The 23487-nt window shown below is 40.9% G+C and overlaps 1 protein-coding gene across 2 annotated transcripts in view; it reads right to left on the minus strand.

The window, feature by feature from the left end:
* ANAPC2 (anaphase promoting complex subunit 2) overlaps positions 1-23487 on the minus strand; it is a 284740-nt gene that overhangs the window by 72478 nt on the left and 188775 nt on the right. For both annotated transcript variants that reach the window (XR_014962878.1, XM_085610066.1), the window contains exons 7-8: positions 13710-13891; positions 1399-1540 (exon numbers count right to left, since the gene is read on the minus strand). Coding sequence is in view for 1 of the 2 variants with exons in the window: in XM_085610066.1 (XP_085466192.1) it covers positions 1399-1540; positions 13710-13891 (324 nt within the window). In the remaining variant the exon portion in view is untranslated. The remainder of the gene's footprint in view (positions 1-1398; positions 1541-13709; positions 13892-23487) is intronic.

Consider the following 23487-nt stretch of genomic DNA (forward strand, 5'->3'; position numbering starts at 1 on the left):
AGGCCGATATGAGTACCATTTCAAAGCAAGTGATAATTGGACACAGAAAGGTGCTCTTTGTAAAGCGATTTGGGTAAAACACTGTACAATTTGTTATTATGCGCCTTTGTTAATGAAAAATGGGCGAAGGATGGGGGGCGCTCGATGGGCTTTAATGAGCGGTACTCTGGAACCATCAAAGAATTACGTTTTGTAACACAACACGCTCACGTTTTTCAGCTTCTCTTTTCTAAGAAAAAGGGGCAACGGTAACAACCCCCAAAAGAAACAACAGCACCAAAAAATAGGGGCAATAAGAAGACAACCCGAGACTAGAAGGGCGGACAAGCAACAGATCCCACTCCCTGGCATGTCTCTTTTGGATGCTGCCCGCCGTAGCATCGTTGACAAGACGAAGCACTGGATTTTGCGGAGCCGGACGCACCTCTCGCTGTTGTCTCTTAGTCCTCATGACCCCTGATATATATCCCTTTGTGTGTGCAATACACACCTGTATCTGTGTGAGGGTGTAACAATGAGCTCTCCTCGCATGGATGGGTTCTTAGCGCTGCTATCTACCTGTATGCACAGAGCGCTACAAAGACACATTGCGGTGTGGTGTTTGGCAGTGAGGACATGTATGTGTAAATCAAGGCGAAGGGATGATAGGGAGAGAGAGAGGCACCACCGAGTCCTACAATGCCTGTCTGGCTGCGGTGGACGGTGTGCAGGGATAGGATGTGTATACACGGATGGACAGACAGAGTTGTGCACTTCTTTTTTTATAGCTTGAACGCAGCACATTTAGAGCTCGTCCGTGCATCTTTGAGGCTTTCTGAGACAAGCATTGGCCATGCGGCTGTAACATCAAAAGCAGCCGCGAAAGTGAGTGATCGCGATCAAAGTGCGGTGAGCGAAAAGCGTGCGCCCGTGCACATGCACTCAAGCTCTAGGCCGGCCATGGCAACATTTTTTGAAGCCCTTACTAAAAGACTTGCCAGACCAGCGCATGCGCTGGGTCAGGCGAGACCAAAAAAAGGTACAATAGTGCTGAACACAAATGTGCATTAAAGAGGAACACAACCATACAAAAAAGGTTTTTCATTCTATATGAAAAAACATTACAATTTTGCTGGACCTAATAACACATAATTACGTATGATCTCTCAATCAACTGCCACACAAGCCAAATTACATTTGTTTGAGAAGTTAACACAGTGCTAGTCTCATCATAAGCCTCTAGTGGGTACGTGCTTTTTTAAGCGTACTAGAAATAAAAAGAGCATTTTTAGAAAAAGCTGCTGTGACTTTCCTTGCTATTTCATGAAACAGTTTTCTCAGTTGAATCTATGGCTGGACTTCAGAAAGCTTGGACGGCAATAGTTTAACTTTGTTGTAGCACTAGCAAAGACAGCCTACCTTTCTGAACTGTAGTCGAACTGGTGAAGTAAGCGATCTGCCAAAAGGGTACGATATTCATTGATGAACAACTCCTTACTGCCATAGATGCTAACCAACAGACTTATTATGTCTGAGGACCGCCGTTTCGAGCTGATTTTCCCTGTAAATAAAAAATATAAACTCTGTAGCATAACATTATTTTAGGTGGCGTTTTTAATGAGGTCTTAGACCCCTTCAGTGATAGGAAATACAAATAAAAAACTGTTCCAGACAAGTCTCAAGATTTTAAAACTGCCATATCTCCTAGACCATTAACTAATGTTTGTGAGACTTTAGGCCTGGGTCACCAAAATTAGTCTCTTTTCTCCCCTGCTCATGATATAGTGGCTATATTTCAGTTAGTTAATTAATCCCTTATTCGTTGCATACAATGTGCTCATATGGACTCAATTTTACTCTCCGAACACGTGCCTGTTAAGTTTGAGAGTTCTGTCTCTAGTTTTAAAACTAGCAGATGAAGATTTAATAACCATCTCCTGCTGATCAAAGTTTCAGCAAAGTGTTAAACATATTTATCAATGAATGCTTAAATGTAAACAAATAGCACGGATGTTACCACAGAGGTCAATAATTGAGTTACCTTTAAACAGGCTTTCACTTTTTCACCACTTCCTTTGTAGCCACAAATAATTTAAAGCTCAATCGAAAAGAGCATGCCTATTTTATAACTAAATCTTCACAAATGTTTAATGATTTAACTGGAACAAACAACAAAAGCCCCACCATTAATATTTGTAAAATTCTTTAACATATTATGTTTAAATACTAAGACAGTTAAAATAAGGTCGGTAAAAAGCTTGCTTATTACTTGATAACTAAACAGTAGTGTATAGCTTTAGTTGTACTAGTAAATGCAATAACTCAACATAAGTTTCAGATGCTAGCATTTCTAAATCTTTTGAAGTATTTTACAGGAAGCTAAACAATTATTGCAACCTATCCCAATCTGATTAGAATATCATTTTCCTTTTTTCCTGAAAAAAATTAAATCTATGTTCATTTTTCTTTATTGCACAATGGCAGTTCCTTAGACTAGATTCTACATGCAAATTGACAACCGATACTCTTAAGTTTGAAAGCTTTATTTGAATAATAAGTAATACAAAAAACCAGTGGTACAAAATAATGCAATACAAGATACAATAACATCAAATGAGAGGTTAATATAAAGAAGAGAAAGCTCTTTTTTAAATTTTTAAGGGAATGAGGGGAGGGAGGGGAAAAAGAGGGAGGGGATGAAGTTAAACAATTAAAAAAACTGATAAAATGAGAAAATTGCATCCTACATCAGAATAAGAGGGATTATGCTAATCAAGCTAATATATATAGTAAGTCAAAAAACATTGAAAGACCAAAGAACAAAGTAAAGAGATACTCAAGGAGGTTTAACATTTTCAGCATTTACACGAGAATTATCTGATAATACTAAATGATATGAATAAGTAATAAGAGGTAACCAAAAGAGATCTCTATTGAGCAATGGTTTACAGGAGGAGGCAGAAGCAATATCGAGTGCATATGACAAAGACTGTTCCACCAGTGTTGGATAGAGAGCTTCGTGAGTGTTTTCCAATTGAAAGTGATGTGTTGGAAAGCTAAAGCAAGTATAAGGTCGAGAAGACCATTTTTGTGAGGAAGAAGGTCTAAGGAATCGAAGAGACTTCCAGAGAAAAGAAGGGGAATGGAATAGGGAATGGAAATATTAAATACACGAGAAATACAGGACCAAACTTTCTCACAGGAAGAAGAGACCGAGGGGCAAAGAAAGAGAAGGTGAAGAAGGTCGGCATTAGAGGAGCCACAGGTCCAACAGTTTGAGTTAGTGGAGTGAGAAAATTTAGCGATAGAGGTGGGAGTAAGATAAAGTTGATGATAGAGAAAGTACATGGATTGAGTAAGAGAAGCAGATCGAGAGATTTTGAGAGAACGGGACCAAAGTTTGTCCCAGAAAGTGATAGACCATTCACATCCCTGGTCAGATTCCCATGATAGTTCCAACTTAGTTTTTAAACGTCCTGGATTAGGAGCCGAGAAGTACGTATATATAGGAGAAGCTTTAGGCAGCAAGAGAAGAATCTTGAGAAGAGAGTAGGGAACGGGGGAAGAGATGAGGATGGGAGAGGGTAGAAAATATCAAGAATGACCGTCAGAGTGGTAAATTTCTGTAGGAAGGAGCAGGGGCATTGAAAAGTGGTCTGAAATTGGGGAAATAGGCAGGGGGATAGACCATCAAAAAGGTCTTTGACACAGATTATGCCTCGTGATCTCCAAGAGCTCCAAAAGATAGTTCTGCCACTAATGGTAATAAGGGAATTATGCCAGATAGGGGATTCTAAGAAGGGTTCTCTACATATAGGCTTGGGGTGTATCAGAGGTGTCAATAGGGAACAAGTGTGTTTAAACAAAGGTAGGGAGGTAAGAGGTGTTTTGGCAGAAAAGGCTAAAATTTATTTTAAAGAGAAAGGTCAGCGAGGAGCCATTTGGAGACCTGGCGAAGACAAAATTATTTATGATACAAGCGAAAATTAGGGAAATTTACACCTCCATTAGCTTTCGTCCTCCGAAGAGAAGAGACAGCCTAAGTTTTGCCAAAGAAATTTAGAAAGACGAGAATCAATTTGTTTAAAGTAACAGGCAGGAATGTGGGTAGGAAGCATAGAAAGAGTATAAATCAAAATAGGAGTAATCGTCATCTTAATCGTTTCCAACCGACCCCACCATGAAAGAAAGAGGATTCCAAGAGGAAAGTAATTTGTCAATCCGAAAAAGATCGCAGCCATATTTAATATAATAGAAGATTCAATAGAGTTGGAGAACCATATACCTTGATATTTGATTTTAGAGCTATTCCATGCAAACCCAGTGGGAGAAAAGGAATGTGGAAGACAGGATTTAGTGAGAGGGAGAATTTCTGTTTTATCAGAATTGATTTTATATCCAGAGACAAGGGAAAAGGAAGTAAATTCATGTAATAAAGGGGGAATGGATGTTTCGGGATCAGAAATGAAGAATAGGATGTCATCTGCGTAAGCAGAGAGTTTTAAATGTTGGTCACAATACGAAAAACCAGAAATGGAAACATTATTACGGATTGAGGATAGGAAGAGTTCACGAGCAAGAACAAAAAGAAGAGGAGAGAGAGGGCAACCTTGATGGACTCTGCGTTGGAAGTGAAAATAGGATGAAATACAGCCGTTAACTAGTACTGAAGCTCTGGGGGCAGAACATAATAATGATATGAGGGAAGAAAATTTGGGACCAAAACCATGTCATTTCAAAGATGCAAATAAAAAGGACCAATCTACTCTATCAAATGCTTTTTCAGCATCGACAGAAATGGCCGCTAAGGATGTGGATAGGGAAGGAACTTTGTTTAAAACTAAGAAAGAGACAATAATTATCCGAGGTCAACCTGCCTCTGACAAAACCACATTGCTCCTTACCAACTAAATGAGGTAAAAGGGGATCTACACATAGAGAAAGCGTTACGGCAAAAAGTTTATAATCAACATTAACTAGGGAAATCGGTCAATAATTTTTTGCAAAACGTAGGGTCTCGTCCCTCTTTATGGATAAGGCAAAAGACACACAAGTGATGGACGGAATGCAGAACAAATTGAAACATTCACCCCCAGTCAAGAGATCTGGGTTAAATCCATCATTCTTTTGCTCACCATGCCACCCCAGTTTAGACCTGGCTATATGCAAATCAGTCTTGACCCTGTGCCTCATGCGAACAGTCCAGCCCGAACTGCCATGCCAGGTCCTCTCTGGACCGGAAACAAGCATCCTAGGACCGGTTTCGGGGTTTCACCCCTCTTCAGCCAGGATAGCTTGACCAGTGGCACAGTGTGGCTTCTTGAAAAGTACCTTCCGTTTTACCAGAGAGGAAGAAAGAGTGAAAAAGATTTAAGAGTTTAGTGAGAGTTGGATGGGGATGGTAAATTATCAAGATATGATTGAATGAGGGAACTAGAGGGAGGGGACTCCGGGGTATAAAGATCCTTATAGAATAGTTTAAATTTGTTAAGAATATCTTGATCTTTATGAAGAAGAAAACCATCCGAAGAGTAAATAGAATCAATCAGCGTGCGGTCTTTACGGGAACTAAGATAATTTTCTAAACGTTTTCCAACTTTATTACGACCTCCGTAATAACGAGCACTACTACGGAGAAGTATGGAAGAGGCGTTATCAGTTGAAGTTTTATTGAATGCCAGGTTAGCGCCAATCAGAGCTGGCAGGACCTCGTTATCTAATGAAGTATACAATTTGCGCTCTAAAGCTTTGATGTGGGCCATGGTAGCTTTATGTTGTTGAAGGAAACGTTTCTTTTTTTTGTTTTAGACAAAGCCCATAATGAAACCCCTTGCAGTGGCTTTAAAGGAATCCCAAATTATGTAGGGTGAGGAGCTAGGATCGTTATTTAGGTCAAAAAATTCATTAGCAAAGGTGATGAAAGAAGAAGAGAAAAGTGGGTCAAGTAAGAGAGAGTTGTTGAAACGCCAACAGGAGGACCTGGGATGTGGTGGAAGTAAGTCAAGGTTAGTTATAATTGGGGCATGATCAGAGATAACGATAGGTTCAATAGAGGAGAATAACAAATTCTGAGATAAAGATTGAGAGAGAAAAATATAGTCTAAACGAGAGAGGGAATTTTGAGGAGGAGAGAAGAAAGAAAAGTCCAGAGAATCAGGATGAGTGAGTCTCCAAGAATCAACAAGATGTGTTTGGGAAATAGTGTCAAAAAAATGTTTATGAGACTTATGAGGGGTGAAGCGTGTCTGTGATTGGCGATCTAGAAAAGGGTCAACAATTTGGTTGCAGTCACCTCCCAGAATAAAGTAATCATCTCTAAATTGAATACATTTTGGTGTGATCAAAGGCCAGAAGGAACAATCGGGATGAGTGGGATCATAAACATTAAAAACAGTCAAGGAACTATTATTAATTAACAACTTAGCTAACAACCATCTACCTTCTGTATCAATTTCTTGTGAATTAATTTTACATTTCAGTTTCATATGGCATAGAATTATAACACCATTTTTCTTATTAGAAGTGGGAGAGAACAAAACTGATCCTACCCAACCTCTTTTCAATTTTAATGCCTCAATTTCAGTGAGATGGGTCTCTTGTAGAAGGACCAAGTCAGAATTATAAGAGGCATGGTGTGATATAATTTTCTGTCTCTTAATAGGGTTAATGAAACCTTTCACAGTCCAAGAAATAACTCTGAATGTAAAATCGGTAAAAATACATAAAGAACAAAAACAAAACATGTAATATTAACAAAGATGCAATGAACACTACAATCAAACTGACAAGCCATACATAAGTTAAACATTAGAGAAAAGGAGGGAAGAGGGAGGAAGGAGGAAGAAAGGAAGGAAGGGCTGGAAGAGGAGAGAAAAAAGAGATAATAAGAGAAGACAGCACATGACAACCACTTAATGCAATATAGGAACGCAAGTTAAGAAAATAAAGGGGATGACGACTGTGATACGTACCTTTTAGGGGAAGATAAAAAGAAGTGCGGGGAAGACAAAAAGAAGTGCGGGCAGTGGCGACACAAGGAAGACGGCACAAGCAACCAGGAAGGGAGCACCACAGTGGGGAACATATGCGATAAACAGGAAATAAAGAGAGAGATGCGTTAGAAAATAAGAAATTACCTAGAAAAATAGAAGGAAATAAGAGAAAAATAGGAGATGAAAATAAAATGATACAACACAGTGATACAATACAATTATGAACAATAACCTGCAAAGATAACAAGCATTGGCAAAGCCAATAGGTCTTGCTTTTGGGACCTTATAAGTGTTTAGCCATGCAACAGTTGATGCTGTTGCACCAAGGATATTGTGCTGCATAACTAAATACTTATAAGGTCCCAAAAGCGAGACCTATTGGCTATGCCAATGCTTGTTAAAATTGTGATTACTGCCTGAAAAAGCCACGTGTCCGAAAGCACATAAAATCAGAAACATTTAGATCACTTCCTTCTGTGACCATTTTCACATATGCTCACATTAGAAATTGTACCAGTCAACAGCCTCGCTTCAACCTCACTTTCTCTTTAAAATGTCAGACGCCACCACAGGAAGATGCAACATAAGCTGAAGCAGCAGTGGAGGCTGCAGGCATCGGTGCTGCTTTAATGCCCACTACCACCTCCGCGGCTCACTGTCATTAAACATTCGGACAGCAGCATTAATGAAGGAGATAAAACGTAAGAGGCTGCGGAGCGCTCATAAGGAAGTGGGCTCTTCTGATAAATTTTGTTTGTGTGTAGGTTTCACTTAAATACCTGCGGTCTCTAGTGGAAGCCTGTTTGACAGCATTTACTACATTAGTCTCTTCCGGGCATTTAGAGCAGTGCAAAGCCATAGCTCGGAGGAAGAGCAAACGTTGGTTATGAATCTGATAAAATTGGTAAAAGCAGTGTCGAATTTGGACAAAGAAAAGGCCACAGACACCATAATAAAAGTGGCCCCAATTAGTGATTTCAAGCTATTCGTTTGACAGCTAAAAAAGTTGCCCATGTTTGAAAAAATTGGTGCCGTTTAATACTTGTAAAAGACACATTGCATAATTGTTCTACCAGGTGTGGGAGACCTTGCAGGCATATATGTGCGCATACTGTCTGAAAGCAGGGGAATTGAACAATAAATAGGTCTCGCATTTGCGTAACTTTGACCTTTTGGTATCGTAAATGACAATGCCTTTTATTAGTGCATGTTTTTAAACACATAAATAAAAGGCATTGTCATTTACAATGCCAATAGCGCAAAATCTCTCAAAAGCGAGACCCAAGGCATAACCAATGCTTGTTTTATTTTTGGTTGGAGGGGCGTAACACAAACAATGGCAGAGTGAGAGGTGGGGTGAAGAATTAACACAGACAATGGGGAAAGAAGGATAAACAAAAGAAGAAGCACAGGCAGTAAGAAGGAAAGAAGCAGCAGCAACACTGACACTTAGATAGAAGGAGGACACGGGGTGAGGCAGCCTTTAAAGTGGACTTGACACTGCGATTCTGTGGGAAATATTATTTCAACAACACTAACTGGAATAGCTACCCCTCAATCTGTATGTTGAAACGAGATGTTAAACCCAAAAGGAAGCAAAAAATGCAGATTAAAAGTGACATTAAAATGGACACAGACTGGTTGATAATACAGCACCTGAAGCAGTTAAGTCAAAGCTGGCCCATGATGTGCATGGCTACGCTGGCCCCTCGTTTCTGGTGCTTGTGCACAACTTCCTGTTTACTAAAGCATAGCCACCATTGTCTCATCAGGTACAAGTATAAGCTCTGTTTACAAAGTACACACACTTCAAAGCAGTTTTAACCCAGTACAGAGTGGAATAACAAAGTACAGAAGAAAACGCTACCCGAGTGTTAGAATGAACTGGATACAAACAGTGTTCTGGGAGGAGGTATCATTCTAGGTAGACGTGTGAGCTGAGCTCCATCTTTCACAAAGAAAGTAGAGGTTAGCTTGTTTCTAGGTCTTTCACTTAGTTTAACATATTGGGATAGGGTATTTATTAAACATGCAGCGCCGACAGAATGGTTAAAGAATTCTGTTTTAATCTAATAATTGAACACAACTGCAACGCCCACACACCTGCACAGTGGGAAACAACGGATATGCTTTGAAAAATCCTACATCGGAACACAACACTGCACAACTTTGCACTTTCACCAGGAAGTGTGATTTGCCCCCAGTCGGTTTCTGTCACTGTGGAAGACTAAAAGCAATGTGTATTTATGATGGTCATTTAGGCAGGTTTCACAGCTGTAATCGGGGCAAGATCAAAACTAGGCCAGCTAAAAAGTGCACTCTTGTGCAGGGCCTGTGGGTCAAGGCACTGGGGTCAGCAAAGGGGTAGGCTGATGTGCGTGGAAGGGTGTGTTATGTTGTTGTCTGTCGGTGTACAAAGTGTTAAACGAGACACGTCGGAAGTAAATTCAGAAAAACAAAAAACGGCAGACAAAAAAAAAGGAGGTATAACATGTTTAACGGGACACTTCAGAAGTAAATTAAGAACAACAAAAAACGGCAGACAGAATAAGGAGGCACAAGTCATCTGCAGTTCACAGACGTTAACAAGTATTCACGACATATTAGCAAAGCAAAGGGCAGTGCTTGAGGTGCTGACAATGCATGACGCATGGTTACCCAGTGCATGCTTTGGGCTTTCAACTCTTGACATGCTCCCATTAAACATGGTGTCGAAATCACGCTGTACACAATTGCCGCAAGGCTGTGACGTGCACTTATTTCAGTTTATTAGATGCCTATACAATGAAGGTGTTTGAGCTGTGCGGACCAAAAGTTCAAAATAAAGTGGGCTCCAGTATTGTCTGCTTTTGAGGTCTGTTGCCGGGAGCCCCCTGCTCAGTGATGTTTTGAAATAAAACATGGCTCTGTTTTTCAAACTTGAAAGCTGGTGCCGCGCTAAAACACAGCGTGGCGCCCGTGTGCTTAAAATGGATGTGTGGCTAAAGTATTGCCTGTTTCTGAGCTGGGAGCCCCTGCTCGGTGAGGTTTTAAATAAAACGTGTCTCGTGTTTTCCTAACTTAAAAGCTCTGGGTAGCACTTTCAAAACCCGCTTACTAAATGTCTCGCTTGAGACAGCACATGCGCTGGCTCAGGCGAGACCTAAAAAGCATTAAGTAAAACCAGGCAAATTAAAATCTGTAGCAGAGGAGAAGAGAGTCACGGTATGGAAGATGTGGAAGAGAGAGAACCAGAGACATCCATCGACGATGTAGAGTGCGAATGAATGAATTTCCTCAATTCTGCCAGTTCCTCAAAAGTGGAGGTCTCGTTTCGGTAAGTCACCTTGAATAAACACAGGTGAAAAGTTCATATCGAGCTCCAAGTGTGCGCAAAGAAGGTCGAAGATCCAAAAATTCTTTCTGCCATTTAGCTTTTGCAGAGGAGACATCCTGAGAGAGAAATAACTTAGCGCCTGACCAGACAAGCTGTTTTTTGTGTTTAGCTGCATATAAAACCAGTAGCAAGTCTGTAAATTTCAAAAATAGAAAAATCACACCTCGTGGCTTGGAAGGAGCAGCTGATGAAGACAGAGGGGACTCAACCTGTGGGCTCCCTGAATATTCAAATTTGTAGATGGAGGGAGGTCCAGAAGTTTTATGAGAAAATTGTTGAAGAAGGGAACTGGATCATCACCTTCTAAATTCTCTTGAAGACCATATAAGCGTAGGTTATTGCGCCTATTCCTGTTTAAGGTCCTCAGCTGATTTCTTCAACCAAAGGACTTCCTTCTCAAGGGCAACTCATTTTGTGGAGACATTTTGAAGTTCATCAACTTGCTGTTCGACTGTGGAAATGCGAGAATCCATAGAAGCCCATTTGGTGTCCATAGTCTGAAAGCGGGAGAATGAGCTGTAGATCTCTTTTGGGTAAGTAATAATTTCTTGCTCCTGCCCATAGAGCAGGGAAGGGAAAACTGTGTGAGCAAAGAAAAAACACCAGCAAAAAACTGCAATGTCTCACAGTGTGTGAGGTAGGCTCCACAATTTATTGCGCAAGCAGCTCAAAACACAAAGAAACCTCCTAATAAAATTAAAAATATGTCTGGTCAGGCAAAGAATAGCAGGAAAATAGTAATTGGCATCAAAGAGCGGGGATGCGGCATAATGTCTGAGGCGAGAAGCAAGGAAAGCCTCACAGAGAAAATCAAAATGGCGGCCGCAAAGGAGTGAAAACAAGTAAAGGAGGTTTTACCTAAAATAAATAGCGAATACACCCATATTAGACATATGAGGGTTTTCAGGAGCAGTTCCGTTGCATGAAACTCTTTACTTCAATGCCCAAAGAGAGTTTTGAGTATCGAAAATCACCGCAACATTTCACCCGCGATACGGAGTTCCGGGGCTAGGTGGCCATCTTGTCAGACGCCGGGCGTGCTCCTGCCGACCACAAATACTCTAATGCTCCTGATTCTGTTGTGTTTTCTGTAGGTTCTTTTTCTCATTGTTCTTCTCTTGCTCCCAAACATTTACAAGCATATAGTTCCTCTCCTATCTAACACCTTTGCCCCTGGAACTTTTTTTTTTAGAAGCCAACATCATTGACTTATCAAAATCTGATACAGATTGTAGTTAATGTAAAATTTATTAATCTATTTCTTTAATAGCGACTGTAATTTTTTGCCAGAAATCTTGCTACTGTTTTTGAATCCATATTTCCTTATTAATTTGCAGCAATCTAGTTTTGTTGATAGTACGTTAGCATCTGATAATGTAAGGATGTTTTCCAATATTAACAAGTTTCTAAACTTAATGTACCTATTTCAATTGATGCCAAGAAGACTTTTGATCAGATTAACTGGGACTATGGGTGTGAAATGCTCACTTTGCATGGTGTGAAATGCTCACTTTGCATGGTTTCGGGGTTAAATGTATTAATCACAATTAGGATATTATGTAGTAACCCCACAGACCATATACTTAATAATTCTGTTTCTTTTAATTATTTTAGTTTTCTCTCCTGGCATTATACTCTGCCATTTCTGGATATCAACTTAACTGTACTAAAACTGAAAATTTACCATTTAATAAACTGTGCCTGCAATACATGTTTGATGGATCTATTTTCAAATGGTCCCCAAAAAAATAAATATCTAGGTATTTGGTATACCTCTAATATCAATACAATAGTAGAATTTAAAACGCCTGCCTGCCTTGATTAATAAGATTAGGATGTTCTTTACTTCTGGGTCTCCTCTTTTCCGATCCTGGTGGGGACGTTTGGATTCAATTAAAGTGATGATTGTTTCCAAAACTCTTTATGTTTTATCTATGCTTCCTTTTAGAATTCTCTTGATTTACTTTAAGCAATTTGATTCCTTAAGCTTGAAATTATGAGAAAACTCCTAGAACTGAAAACGTAAATATACTAAATCAGTTTCTCTGATTGATACATGAATATATCTATGCCCCTCTTATGATTGAGGAAGCTTTGCATGGTAATAGATGTCACTAATTAGCCTGAGGCTGATTATAGTCTCATGTAGAGAGCACATGGCCCAAACGTTCTAGCTAGCATGTTCCTTTTTAAACTGTTACATGAGTGGTTTCTTTGTTTAGCAGCACAGACAAGCAAAAGATTATGAACTATACGAAGAGAACCTATCATTTTCTACTGCATTTCAGATTAATTCATAGATCACTAAAACAGCGAGTCAGATAAACAGTAAAACATTAATATAAAAAACACAATAAATGAGTCTAACATGTTTGACTACTAGAGGACACCTAAGAGAAAGAGATAAACCACTATAATACAAACAGAAGATTAACAGTCAACAGCAGTCTGTGGGGCAGATCTAGCTGATGGGTTTACAGTATATTTAAAATAATCTAGTGGGTCAGCCAGGCCCGTAGGAGGGTTCCACAAACATAACCAACAAGATCCCACAATATGGCTAATGTCTGACCTGCACTGAACTACCTGTAGACACCTATCCTAGGAAAGCAGCCTAGGCTGTCTTTTAAACAACACTAATTGTTAACGGGGTTATTAAAGTACCAATCAAAATGAGCTCTGATGATTATGTACAGTACTATGCTGTGTTAGAAGTCCATTAAGCCTTTGACTGGACATTGACTTATTTATTGAGCTCTGAGTCTCTAACCCCTCACCATCTCCCCAAGTAAGCTTTGGATTGCTCAACTTCACTATCCTAAAGGTAAAGTGCAAAGGAGTTGTACTTGATGGTCAGTTTTGGGCTCAGTGGCAATGTTAGCTCCAAAGTCACCAATGGCAAAAGGTTACGATTGTACAATTTGAGCCTAGTGAACTGTCTGCCTGGGAACTCCCAAAAATGTTCCACCATGTTTGGACAGTTGTGAACCTCAGCAAGTCCACCTTCATACCAATGTGTAGCATCTCTAACAAAATAAGTTTCTTTTCATCAAGATAAAACTTGTATTTAGCGAACACGGATGAGAAAACATGGTTGAAAGCTGAAAAACACAGTCCCCCCCCTCCCCAAAAAACATTGACCCTTAAGTTAGATCCCATAACAGGACAACACTACCAAGGCAATCAAAGCTGACCCCAAAAGGTTTGCTTTCTATAGACTGGTTGCAACAATCTGTCAACTGGTTGTCTCTCTCGTCACTTGGATGAAACGGAAAACAGTTAGCTTTACTACAGAGGTTGTACAAAGTGCAAGTTTTTCACAACAGGATTTCATAGAATACAGTAAAACATTTTTTACTAACCAGGGTCTGCATCCACAGGATCTGGTACCCAGTCCTCTGGCTCTGAAATCTCATTGTCACTGTCCTGCCCATTCTCAAGAGTAACTGGATCAGCTTTTGAGAGTTCATTGGCTAAATCTGTAGAGCCCTCTGTATCACCAGTGAGGCCAGCTACAATTTGGCGTACAGTATCGTCCCTTGTCCTAAAAAATTACAAAGAGGTACAATCACAAACATTATAGAAAATAATTTCATCAGCATTGCTATTAAAACGTACACATCACATCAGACACAGATTAAACAAAAACAAATGATCACTTTGGTGCTTTCAAACTGGTTCATAACAGCAATACAGTATTGTTTAGTATTGTATTAAAGAACTATTCCTTATTCTTGAATAAAATTATTTTGGTTTGATCTGCTCTGTTTCAACTTCACAAGAAAGACCACGACAATGCAAATCCAACAGACCTCTGCAGTTTTTTGTCAAGCGATGCCACCTGATTTAATTAAAGAACTTGCCAAAGCAAATCAGTTGAAAAATCTCACTGAGAAAAAAATCTATAAATCTTCAATGATTCCTCAGAAGGCCCATACCCACTGAGAGCATCATTTTTCACAGGATGTGAGCCAAAGTCATAAATCGCAAAGATGTTCAACAATCACTGATGCATCCTGCTTATTGGTGGCAAATCAGCATGATCATACCTAATGTGGCTACCACCTTCATCATGATTTTGTAGACTGTCTTCTTGTTCTAAGACAACTCAAATTCGCACAGTGGTCTGTGAAATACCAAGCTTTAGAATCATATAATCAAAAACATCTTTAATCTTGTTGTGGTGGGATTATATTTAATCTCGATGAAACATGAGCTGTGAGATGCAGTTCTGAAATCAAGCCAGAACACTATGTTCTTCATGGATCCATGTCAATGTCTTGAATCCAATGGAGTAGAAGACCAAGTTACACGTTGCCAATGACTAGTTGTGCAGAATCTGTAAAGGAGCAGTCAATCACACTACTGAAAATAGTGAGCTTTTTGGGAAAGAAGCCCACAGTAAAATAAGTCTAACAATTCTTGGCATTACAAGAAAAAGGTTTTTGGGACAGATAGTGTCTGCATTTAGTGATACCAATATTAGACTCCACCAAAATATAGAATTGCAGAGAATTTATTACCCTCAATAGCATAATTCCGTGGCGAGGGGCAAGCCTGGGGCGTGGGTGAAACTATGGGGCCCCTGGAACGCCTACCGCGGGGGTATTTGCGAGCCACCATTGCTGCCTGCTGCCTCACCGGCTCCGTCCCCCTAGTTGACCCCCTCCCCCAGCCCCGGGCACAGAGTTCCCCCAGTCCTGGACTTGTTTCCCTTCCCCCTCTTCAGATTCCTGTGGATGGTCGGGGTCCCTCATTCGAGGAGCACGTGTGATTACCTTCGATTGCGGGTTGCCTTGCGGGTGTGGTTTTTTTTTTATGTTGTTGCGTGTGTATAAAATGAAACCGTATTGTGGGCTTAGAGTCATGTGGCCCACGTCGTTGATGTCTCCTGATTTGCTTCTCTGTAACGCCAAGTGCCCTTTTGTAAGTTTGTCAGGTGCTCCTGTCACTCTAGCGGCCGGCCGGAAGGTTGTAGGCCCATACTTGTATATACTTGAGATTGCAATAAACGGTTTAAAAAAAAATAAAAAAAAATAGCATAATTCCTATTTCAGGAACCATCCGACGATCAAAGATAGGGAGTACAATTCATATACAATAAACAGTAAAACAGTTTTAGGTTGCGACTAAGACTGATTTTTCTTAGATCCTTGGTTACTAAACACCAAGTCAGCTTAACAGGTTTCTTTCTATCAGTCACAATATAACCACTCAATCCTGAACAACTGTTGGGACCAAAGTGTCTTAAGCTCGGTAGTAAAGTCATGAACTACTACCTGGCAACAGTAGGCGGACTCCAAAACTGAAAATATCCCTATTGACTATAGTTAAAGATAGTACCAAGATACTGGTGGTCGAGAAATTTATGGAGAATAAGACAAAAAATTGTAACTAAACCTGTAGATTTTCTAAAATCATTTCTCTTAGTATCACTAGTTTTTCTCCATCATGAATAAGATTCTGATACAACATATTGATATGAAATACTTTCGAAACATAAAGAGTAAGACACCATCTTAGCAATAAGGAAAAACAGAAACACCTAAGTAAGTAGATATGCAAAAATGTAATTCTGTTTTTCGCTGAAGCATCCGGAAAAAGTAAACATAACTTGATGTGTTAAGGAAAGGCTACTAGCCTACAAAACTGGTTTCCGTTATGGGTACCTACGTTAAATTCATTACCATCCCTCCATCCTCCCCCAATAGACCCAAATGGAATGGAAGTAGAAGTTAGTTTTTCGATTTGATATCCTTCTGCAGAATATCAAACTGGATGGAGCAACCAATTGTGCTGCAATTTAGGGCTTGGAGCTCCCTGGCAGTCGTAAAGGGACAATGCATATTTATCTCTACGTGGAGTTGTAAATCTATGAAAAGGTTTCCAATTTTTTCCTCTTTCAAATGAAGGAAAGTAAAATGGTTTGTGCAGCAATGCTCATCTTTGTATTTTGAACACTTTTTCATTCGATTTGGTGAATATTTAATCTTGAAATATGAAAACATTGAATGTCCCCTGGAAACAAGCCATAAATGGTCTTTATGTAGGGCTAAGTGAGAAACTATGGACCTCCAAAGGTATAGAAACCGCGTTGTGACTGAAGCTTTAGCAGTTATGCTCAGAAGCAAGCAATCACTTTTGAAGCCGTATACGGACTCCAGCTATAGGAGAAGTTGGCGATAAAAGACTTTAAAAATACTCATCTAGCATGCCTTAAAAACAACATGTGGAAAGTGGCGTCACGTAGCCCATAGGGACATTGTTGTTTTTCACTAACTTAGCATGAGCAAGTTGCAGCTTGTCTGCTGTTTTGCGCACGTTACTACGCGTCTTTATTTTTGCAATACTTTCAATGACTGCTTTCACATGAGAACTCATCGCTGACTTCGTTCTCTGCTCGTTCCTGGGATTTTGACTGAACATTATGTGAAAGGTCGAACAGCAATGCCTCTTGTTATTTTGTTATGGCCAGACCTTAGCCCTTAGACAAAACTTACCACTGCAGTTGTTGTTTGGACAGCGTAGTAGGGTTTTTAGTGGGGTACACGAATAGGTGACACACTTGGAGAGGGACCTTTCCAGGGAGAAGAGGGAGACAGCACCTATGATGTAGATCTACCATCTATAGGCTAAAGTATGGGGTCTGCTGACAAAGCCCAGAGATGATCTATTATATAATATTTCTTCTTAGCAAGGGGAGGGAGGTTAGGCACTACTGTCCTTTCTCCAATGTCTTTTTATGATGACATCTCCCTCATGATGTATGGACTAGCTGCTATCCCAGAGAAAGATCGGTTGTAAGTTTTCTTCATGTGGGATCTCTGAGGTTACTGGATAATCTGGAACCACAAGAGAGTTCTAGTTTCTGAGCAAACTATTTTGGGGTTTTGAAGTGCAGGGCTTTGTGCGTCATATAGGCAATTTTTACCTGGATATTTGCTTTGAAAGAGAGCCAGTTGAGGGATTTCAGATCAGGGCGATGTGATTATTTTTTTATCCGGTGATGTGCCTAGCAGCAGAGTTCAGCGAGGCTCTCAGAGGAGCTTGTTTGGATCTGGGCAATCCAGAGAGGGTTCCACTTTTCATAGTCCAACCTAGGACTCATTAGGGCTTGCCATGCATGATTGCAGTCGTGGGGAGGTGGGCGGGTCGAAAAAGTGTTTTAATTGTCTTAGAATATTAATTTGGTGATTTGCTCCTTTGGTGGCTGCACGGATGTGTTTCTGCATGTTGAGGTTCTTGTCAATAGTTAATCCAAATGATCTCGCAGAGTCAATGATTTGTGGAATTCAGTTGAGGGCTGTTAGATGTTTCAACCAATCTTCAATGACAGGTGACTAGTTAGGTGGGGCGAAGAGTGGAAATTCAATTTTTTTGTATTTCGTTTTAGGTGATTGGATGCTAGCCAATTTTGAGTTTTCTGAAGAGTTAATTTGAGGGAACTGAGGTCTTCTGGGGCAGAGACTTAAGTATAGTTGGGCATCGTCAGCATACATGTGATAGTGCATAAACTCAAAATTTCCTAAATAGGTTCCATTACCAGGTTGAAGAGACTGGGCAAAAGTGAGGAGCCCTGTAGACCCCCTAATGTGACTGTCATGGTCTGCGATAGGGAGTGATTAACCTTGACTCCGTGTCCTGTTATCAAGGAAGGAGGTGAATCAGTAAAGGACCGATCCTGATAACCCCATAAGGGCTTCCAAAAGGTCTAGTAGATGGTCATGCTTAACCAAATCAAATGCAGACTATAGTTAAAGGAGGATAAAAACACAGGATTCGTTCTGATCCAGCATTTTTAGGGCATCGTCCACTATGTGTGTCATAGTGATTCAGTGCTGTGCCCCGATTGAAATTGGTGTAATAATCGTAATTGATCGATGTGGTTAGAGAGTTGGATGTGAAAACATTTTTCAAGGAGCTTTGCCAAGGTAGGAATATTGGAGCTAGGTGAAACGTTGTTTAAGTCAGTTTGATCTGCTTTTCTTTTTTTTAAGATGGGGAATACCGCACCGGACTTTAGGCAGTCAGGCTAGTACCTCGAGGGAGGCATTAACAATCTTGGTCCAAAGTGGGAGTATTGCGGGTATGATCTCCTAGAGGAAGTTGGGAGGTAGAGAGTAGATCAAGGTTACTTCTATCTTATGATCTTCACAAGTTAATCGATGAAGAGACACAACCTTCAGGGTTGTTTTTATGACATCAGTGCCTTTGCGATTCATTTGTACACTACTTTGAGGCATACAAATATTGTAAGTTTCCATTAAGTCCTTGATTCTCATGTGATCCACTCTAGCATAGCGCTCTTATCTTTAGCACTTTTTAATTATCTACGTCTGATATCATAATCCTCTAGCAGTATGACTTCTAGATGCATGGAACTATAACAGTAGAGACATCAGAGATCACAACCCCAGGAAGGCACAACTGTGCCTCAGGTCAGCTAAGTTCAATGGTATGGTAGCCTACTGTAAACATTCTATGTCAAATCATGTTTACCTTAGAAGCTATTTCAGAACATGGATCTCAGCCAATCTTAGTCTCTTGGTTCTGTCACACAGCTCAAGCACAAAAAGGTGACCATCATATGTCTAAGTACACTAAGGTATCTTCATGATGCCAAAGATTTTACAGTGGAAAGGTACCTCTTCATGGCAAAACTCTCAACATTCTAGTCCCTCTCAACATCAAGGGACTCCGAAGGGTGCTCAGCCTCAAGTCTAGCAAAGGATGCCTTAACTTCTCCCATATAACAGTTACAACCATGGAAAAATATTTTCAGAGAAATACATTCTCAAAGACAGAAAAACTGCATAACAATACTGATGACATTTTCTTCGAGCCCCACTCTGACCATATTTCTGTTAGAAATCTTGATCTTCTTTGATAGATTACAGATAAAGGAAAACAAAGCGAATTTCTTGGTACAAATTAAAGAGATGCAAAACACTGAGCTATGGAAACAATTGCTTGCATATGGAATTTCAATCAAAAATAAATATACTGTAGAGTCCTGGATTCAAGAAGCCTGTACACACAGAGCAGGAAAACTGCAAGAGGAACCAACTGGCAATGTTTTGCATCCTGTTTTGTGCATCTAAGAATTTTCCTTCAATTTTTTTCTCTCTTTATGAAGAGTACACACAAAGGTTTTCAAAAGTCAGAAGGACTAACACTGCTATATTAAACAAAATGGCTAACATTCACTTATTTTTACATTCCAGTTACTGGAGTCATAGGAAAAGGAAGCATTGGTGTTCAGAAAGGGATGGAGGAGACTATGTCCCGGTAGTCCAACCAAATCCAGTCTTTAGTACGAGTTCAACAAACTAGATTCCAGGCCTAGAGCTACTATCTAGATAAGAATGTTTGCAAAAGACAGGGAGCAGTATGTGGCTGATTTTACAAAATGGTTGTTTAGGTGCATGTTAACGTTAATAATGGAAGAAAATACCAAAGCAAAATCCGAATGCAACGACTCAACGAAGAATATATCCAAAAAGCAAATGGATACATTTGAGGCCTCCTTACCACAAAAGGAGCCTTGAAGTTCTGGTACAGTTCTGAGCTTTGTCTAAAACCACTTCACATCCGGGTAATCCAAAATCCACTCAATTTACAAAGTCTGGGAAGAAGGATAGGGGTACATGTTGATTTCCTAATGTTGATGGATCTTTACAGAATTTTGTATCCCTACTTTGTCTTGCTTGATGGTTGTATTAAGCTCATCAGCTATAGAATGCTCAAACATGAATAATCTGGAACTTGCTTTTAAAGACAATAGATTTCTTTCTCAGTAGCTTGATATTTCCTGTATGCATAGGGTCAAATAGTTTAGTTTACTGAGCAGAGTTTTCACAATTGTGACAGCGCAGATAAAAACTATTCAACAATATTTCCAGCTAATTATTCTGAAGTTGGAAGAACTGAACTAACATGTTAAAAGTCTGAAATGCTTATGTGAGTAACAGAAGCCCACAATAATGGGGTGGGAGTGTAGATAATTAGTATGTGGTTATAATTAGTTGACAGTTATCATTTAGTTAACAATGACATAATATAATTAGGGTTTTCTTACATTTTAATCCACCACCTAGACAGAGTACAGCAGTGAGGTCAACCAATCCATATGTTTTATGAGTTTGGTGCAAATATACCTAAAGATGTGCCCCTACAGAAGATATGAATTGCTTGATCAGAAAGTGAAACTTGAGAAAAAGCAATTTTTCAGGTGTTGGGGACCTCGCTGCTGCAATGCTTGGGGCTCCTGCGAGATCAGGGACCAAGGGAACCTGTTCAAAACCTGTGTGACCTCCCGCTGATCAACAAGAGATAGATCTCATACAAGCGACCCGGTCCTGAGGGAGAGGTACTCAATAGATCACTCTCTACTGAGCTCTGGTGACATTACTTAAACAGTGATGTACCTGGTCATCTTTTAGAAAAACCTGCATGTTGAGAGATGGTAGATCCCTCCAGCTTAAACAATCCAACACACACTGGAGGTCTCAACCGGCCTTCAGACGACCAACAGAGTGGACCCACGAACTATCTCCTGAGAGCCTTCCTGCTACAGATGGGACCAAGGCCTGCTTAGGTTTGGGGCTAAAGCGACAATCATTAGGAAGGCATTTCGCAGAACACCACCATCTGTTACACTGGCCATAGTTTCTAACGCTCACCTAAAAAATAGAGAGAAGTCTCTCACCCGCTATGAGCGAGTAAGCTAGATGTTGCCACTCGCTCTCTGGAGACACCACAGGCAGCCTCTCCCTGGGTGCTTCTATTTTACATTTGCTATTGACCCCCCCCCCCCCTACGATGAACCACGAGTGGCTCATTTCTTAAACTTACCATGGTAGCAGCCAGAATTAAGTGTGAAAAGACAAGAACATTTACCTACCTGTAACTATGGTTATCCAGTATTGGTATCTTTCATAGGTTCACATGCTTGAACATTCCCAGTCGTAGAGACGGGAGTCCCGCAGTAAAATAATCAAGCAGTAATACCATAGGGCGAGGCACTTGATAATTATCCTTGGTTCAGATTTGAGGCCGAAAGGGAGGACCTTGAATTGATAGTGGGTACCAGCTACCGTAAACCTGAGAACTTTTCAATGTTTTCGAAGGATGGGGATGTGGAAGTATGCGTCTTCCAGATCAAGGGAGGTCCTGAAGTTTCCTCTGTTGAGGTGACGCAGGATATCGACCAGTGTTTCCATATTGAACATTCATTTCCTTAGGAATTTGTTTAGTTCCCTGAGGTCCTTTATTGGTCTCCACTCCCCTGATTTCTTTTTTATTAAGAAAAAAGAAGAGTAGAAACCTTGTCCCCTTTGCAGTGAAGGGGCCTCTTTGATGGCTCCTTTGGAAAGCATGACCTTGCATTCTTTGTGTAATAAATGAAAGACAAGGGGGAGTGGCTCCCCTGGGTGGAGTAGTGGGTGGTCTCTCTAAATTCTAGGGTATGGCCAAAGGTGACTAGATCCAATACCCATTGGGCCATAGTTATGTCCTTCCACTCTTGTCAATAATTGGATATTTACGCACCCACAGGATGAGAGGGATGGGAACCAGGTACCCGATCTTGTTCATTGTTTTCTGCTGGTGTCTCAGCCATGGGTGGGTGTTCTCTTGTGGCCCCCCTGGCGAGAAAAACCAGCTGACGATGATTGACAGTATGCAAGAGGTTGGTAGTTCTTCCTGTATTGCGGCTGGTAGGCCTGATACTGTTGGGCCCTTAGGAAGACACCTCTGCATGCGGTGAAGCTGTATCCTCTGGCTTCTCTAAATGGCACTTTGCTGTTCTGCAGGGTGCCTAATGATTTTGCTGTGTCGGTCTTTATTGTTAAGAGCGCCTCATCTATGTGTTTGCCAAACAAAGTGTCCCCATCAAAGCCACATACAGTACCTCTGCTTGGACCAACAGCCTGAAGGTGGTGGCTTTTAACCACCCTTGGTGTCTTAAAACCGCAGCACGAGCTAGATGCCGAAAGCCTGTGTTGGCTATGTCCCTCGTGCAGTTGATGGTCTATATTGGTGCGCGCTCTCCCTCCAATAAAATGTTCCTGACTTCTTGCCTTCTGTCTGGAATGAGGTCTAACAGAGCCCATGTCAGACCACATCTGACGGTCATAGCAGCCAATTATTGCCAAGGCATTAGCTGCCCTAACTATGATTTCCGCCATACTTGACAAATATTTTTCCATAATGTCCAATCTACGCCCTTCCTTATCAGGCGAAGTTGTGATGGGAGTGACCGGATTCTTAGATCTTCTCTGTGCTGACTACGAGATGACTGAATCTGATCTTGAGTGACCTGTGAGGCAAGATGGGGAATCCTCCCGAGCCCTGTATTTTTTTTGTCGATCCAGGGGAGCACAGGAGATACCGTAACAAGCATTTTCATAATTTTCACCCGTCCTGCCAGATGTAATCTATTATGGGAATAGAGCATACAGATTTTCTTGTTTCTTATTTGACATGATACAGGAAGCAATCTGTTTGCTTCACTGACATTGGCAGATGGAACCTGGTGGTTGCTCTCTCCATTAACTTATGGATCCCTCCAATGTCTTCGGGGGATGAGTCTGCTGGGTGGTGTAGAGGAGGAGACGGTGTGGGGATAATGCAGTCATCCTAAGGATCCGGCAGTGGTAGTAGATCTGGGATTTCACCTTCTCTTTCCTGGTGGTGGTTCCGGTTGGTTACCCTGAGGTGGAAACCTCTTTCTGTAATCAGCCATCAGCGCCTGAAGATCCGGAATACCTCAATACCCGCCTCACGTTCTACACACCTACCCGCCAGCTCCGCTCCGCCAGCCTCGCCCTCGCCACCGTCCCACGGATTCGCAGAACCACCACCGGAGGAAGATCTTTCTCCTACCTGGCAGCCAAGACGTGGAACTCCCTCCCCACCCCCCTTCGACTGACCCAGGACCATCTCTCCTTCAGGAAGCACCTCAAGACCTGGCTTTTCGAGCAGCAGCGGCACCCCCCTCCCAGCGCCTTGAGACCCTCGCGGGTGAGTAGCGTGCTCTACAAATGTCCTGATTGATTGATTGATTGATTGGATAAGAGAAGGTTGTAGATGTGGCATGTCTCTAAGACGAGGCTCAGGTAGGAAGCCATAAGGTTGGTA

Source organism: Triturus cristatus, chromosome 1_2, assembly GCF_964204655.1.
Source record: "Triturus cristatus chromosome 1_2, aTriCri1.1, whole genome shotgun sequence".
Taxonomy (NCBI): Eukaryota; Metazoa; Chordata; class Amphibia; order Caudata; family Salamandridae; genus Triturus; species Triturus cristatus.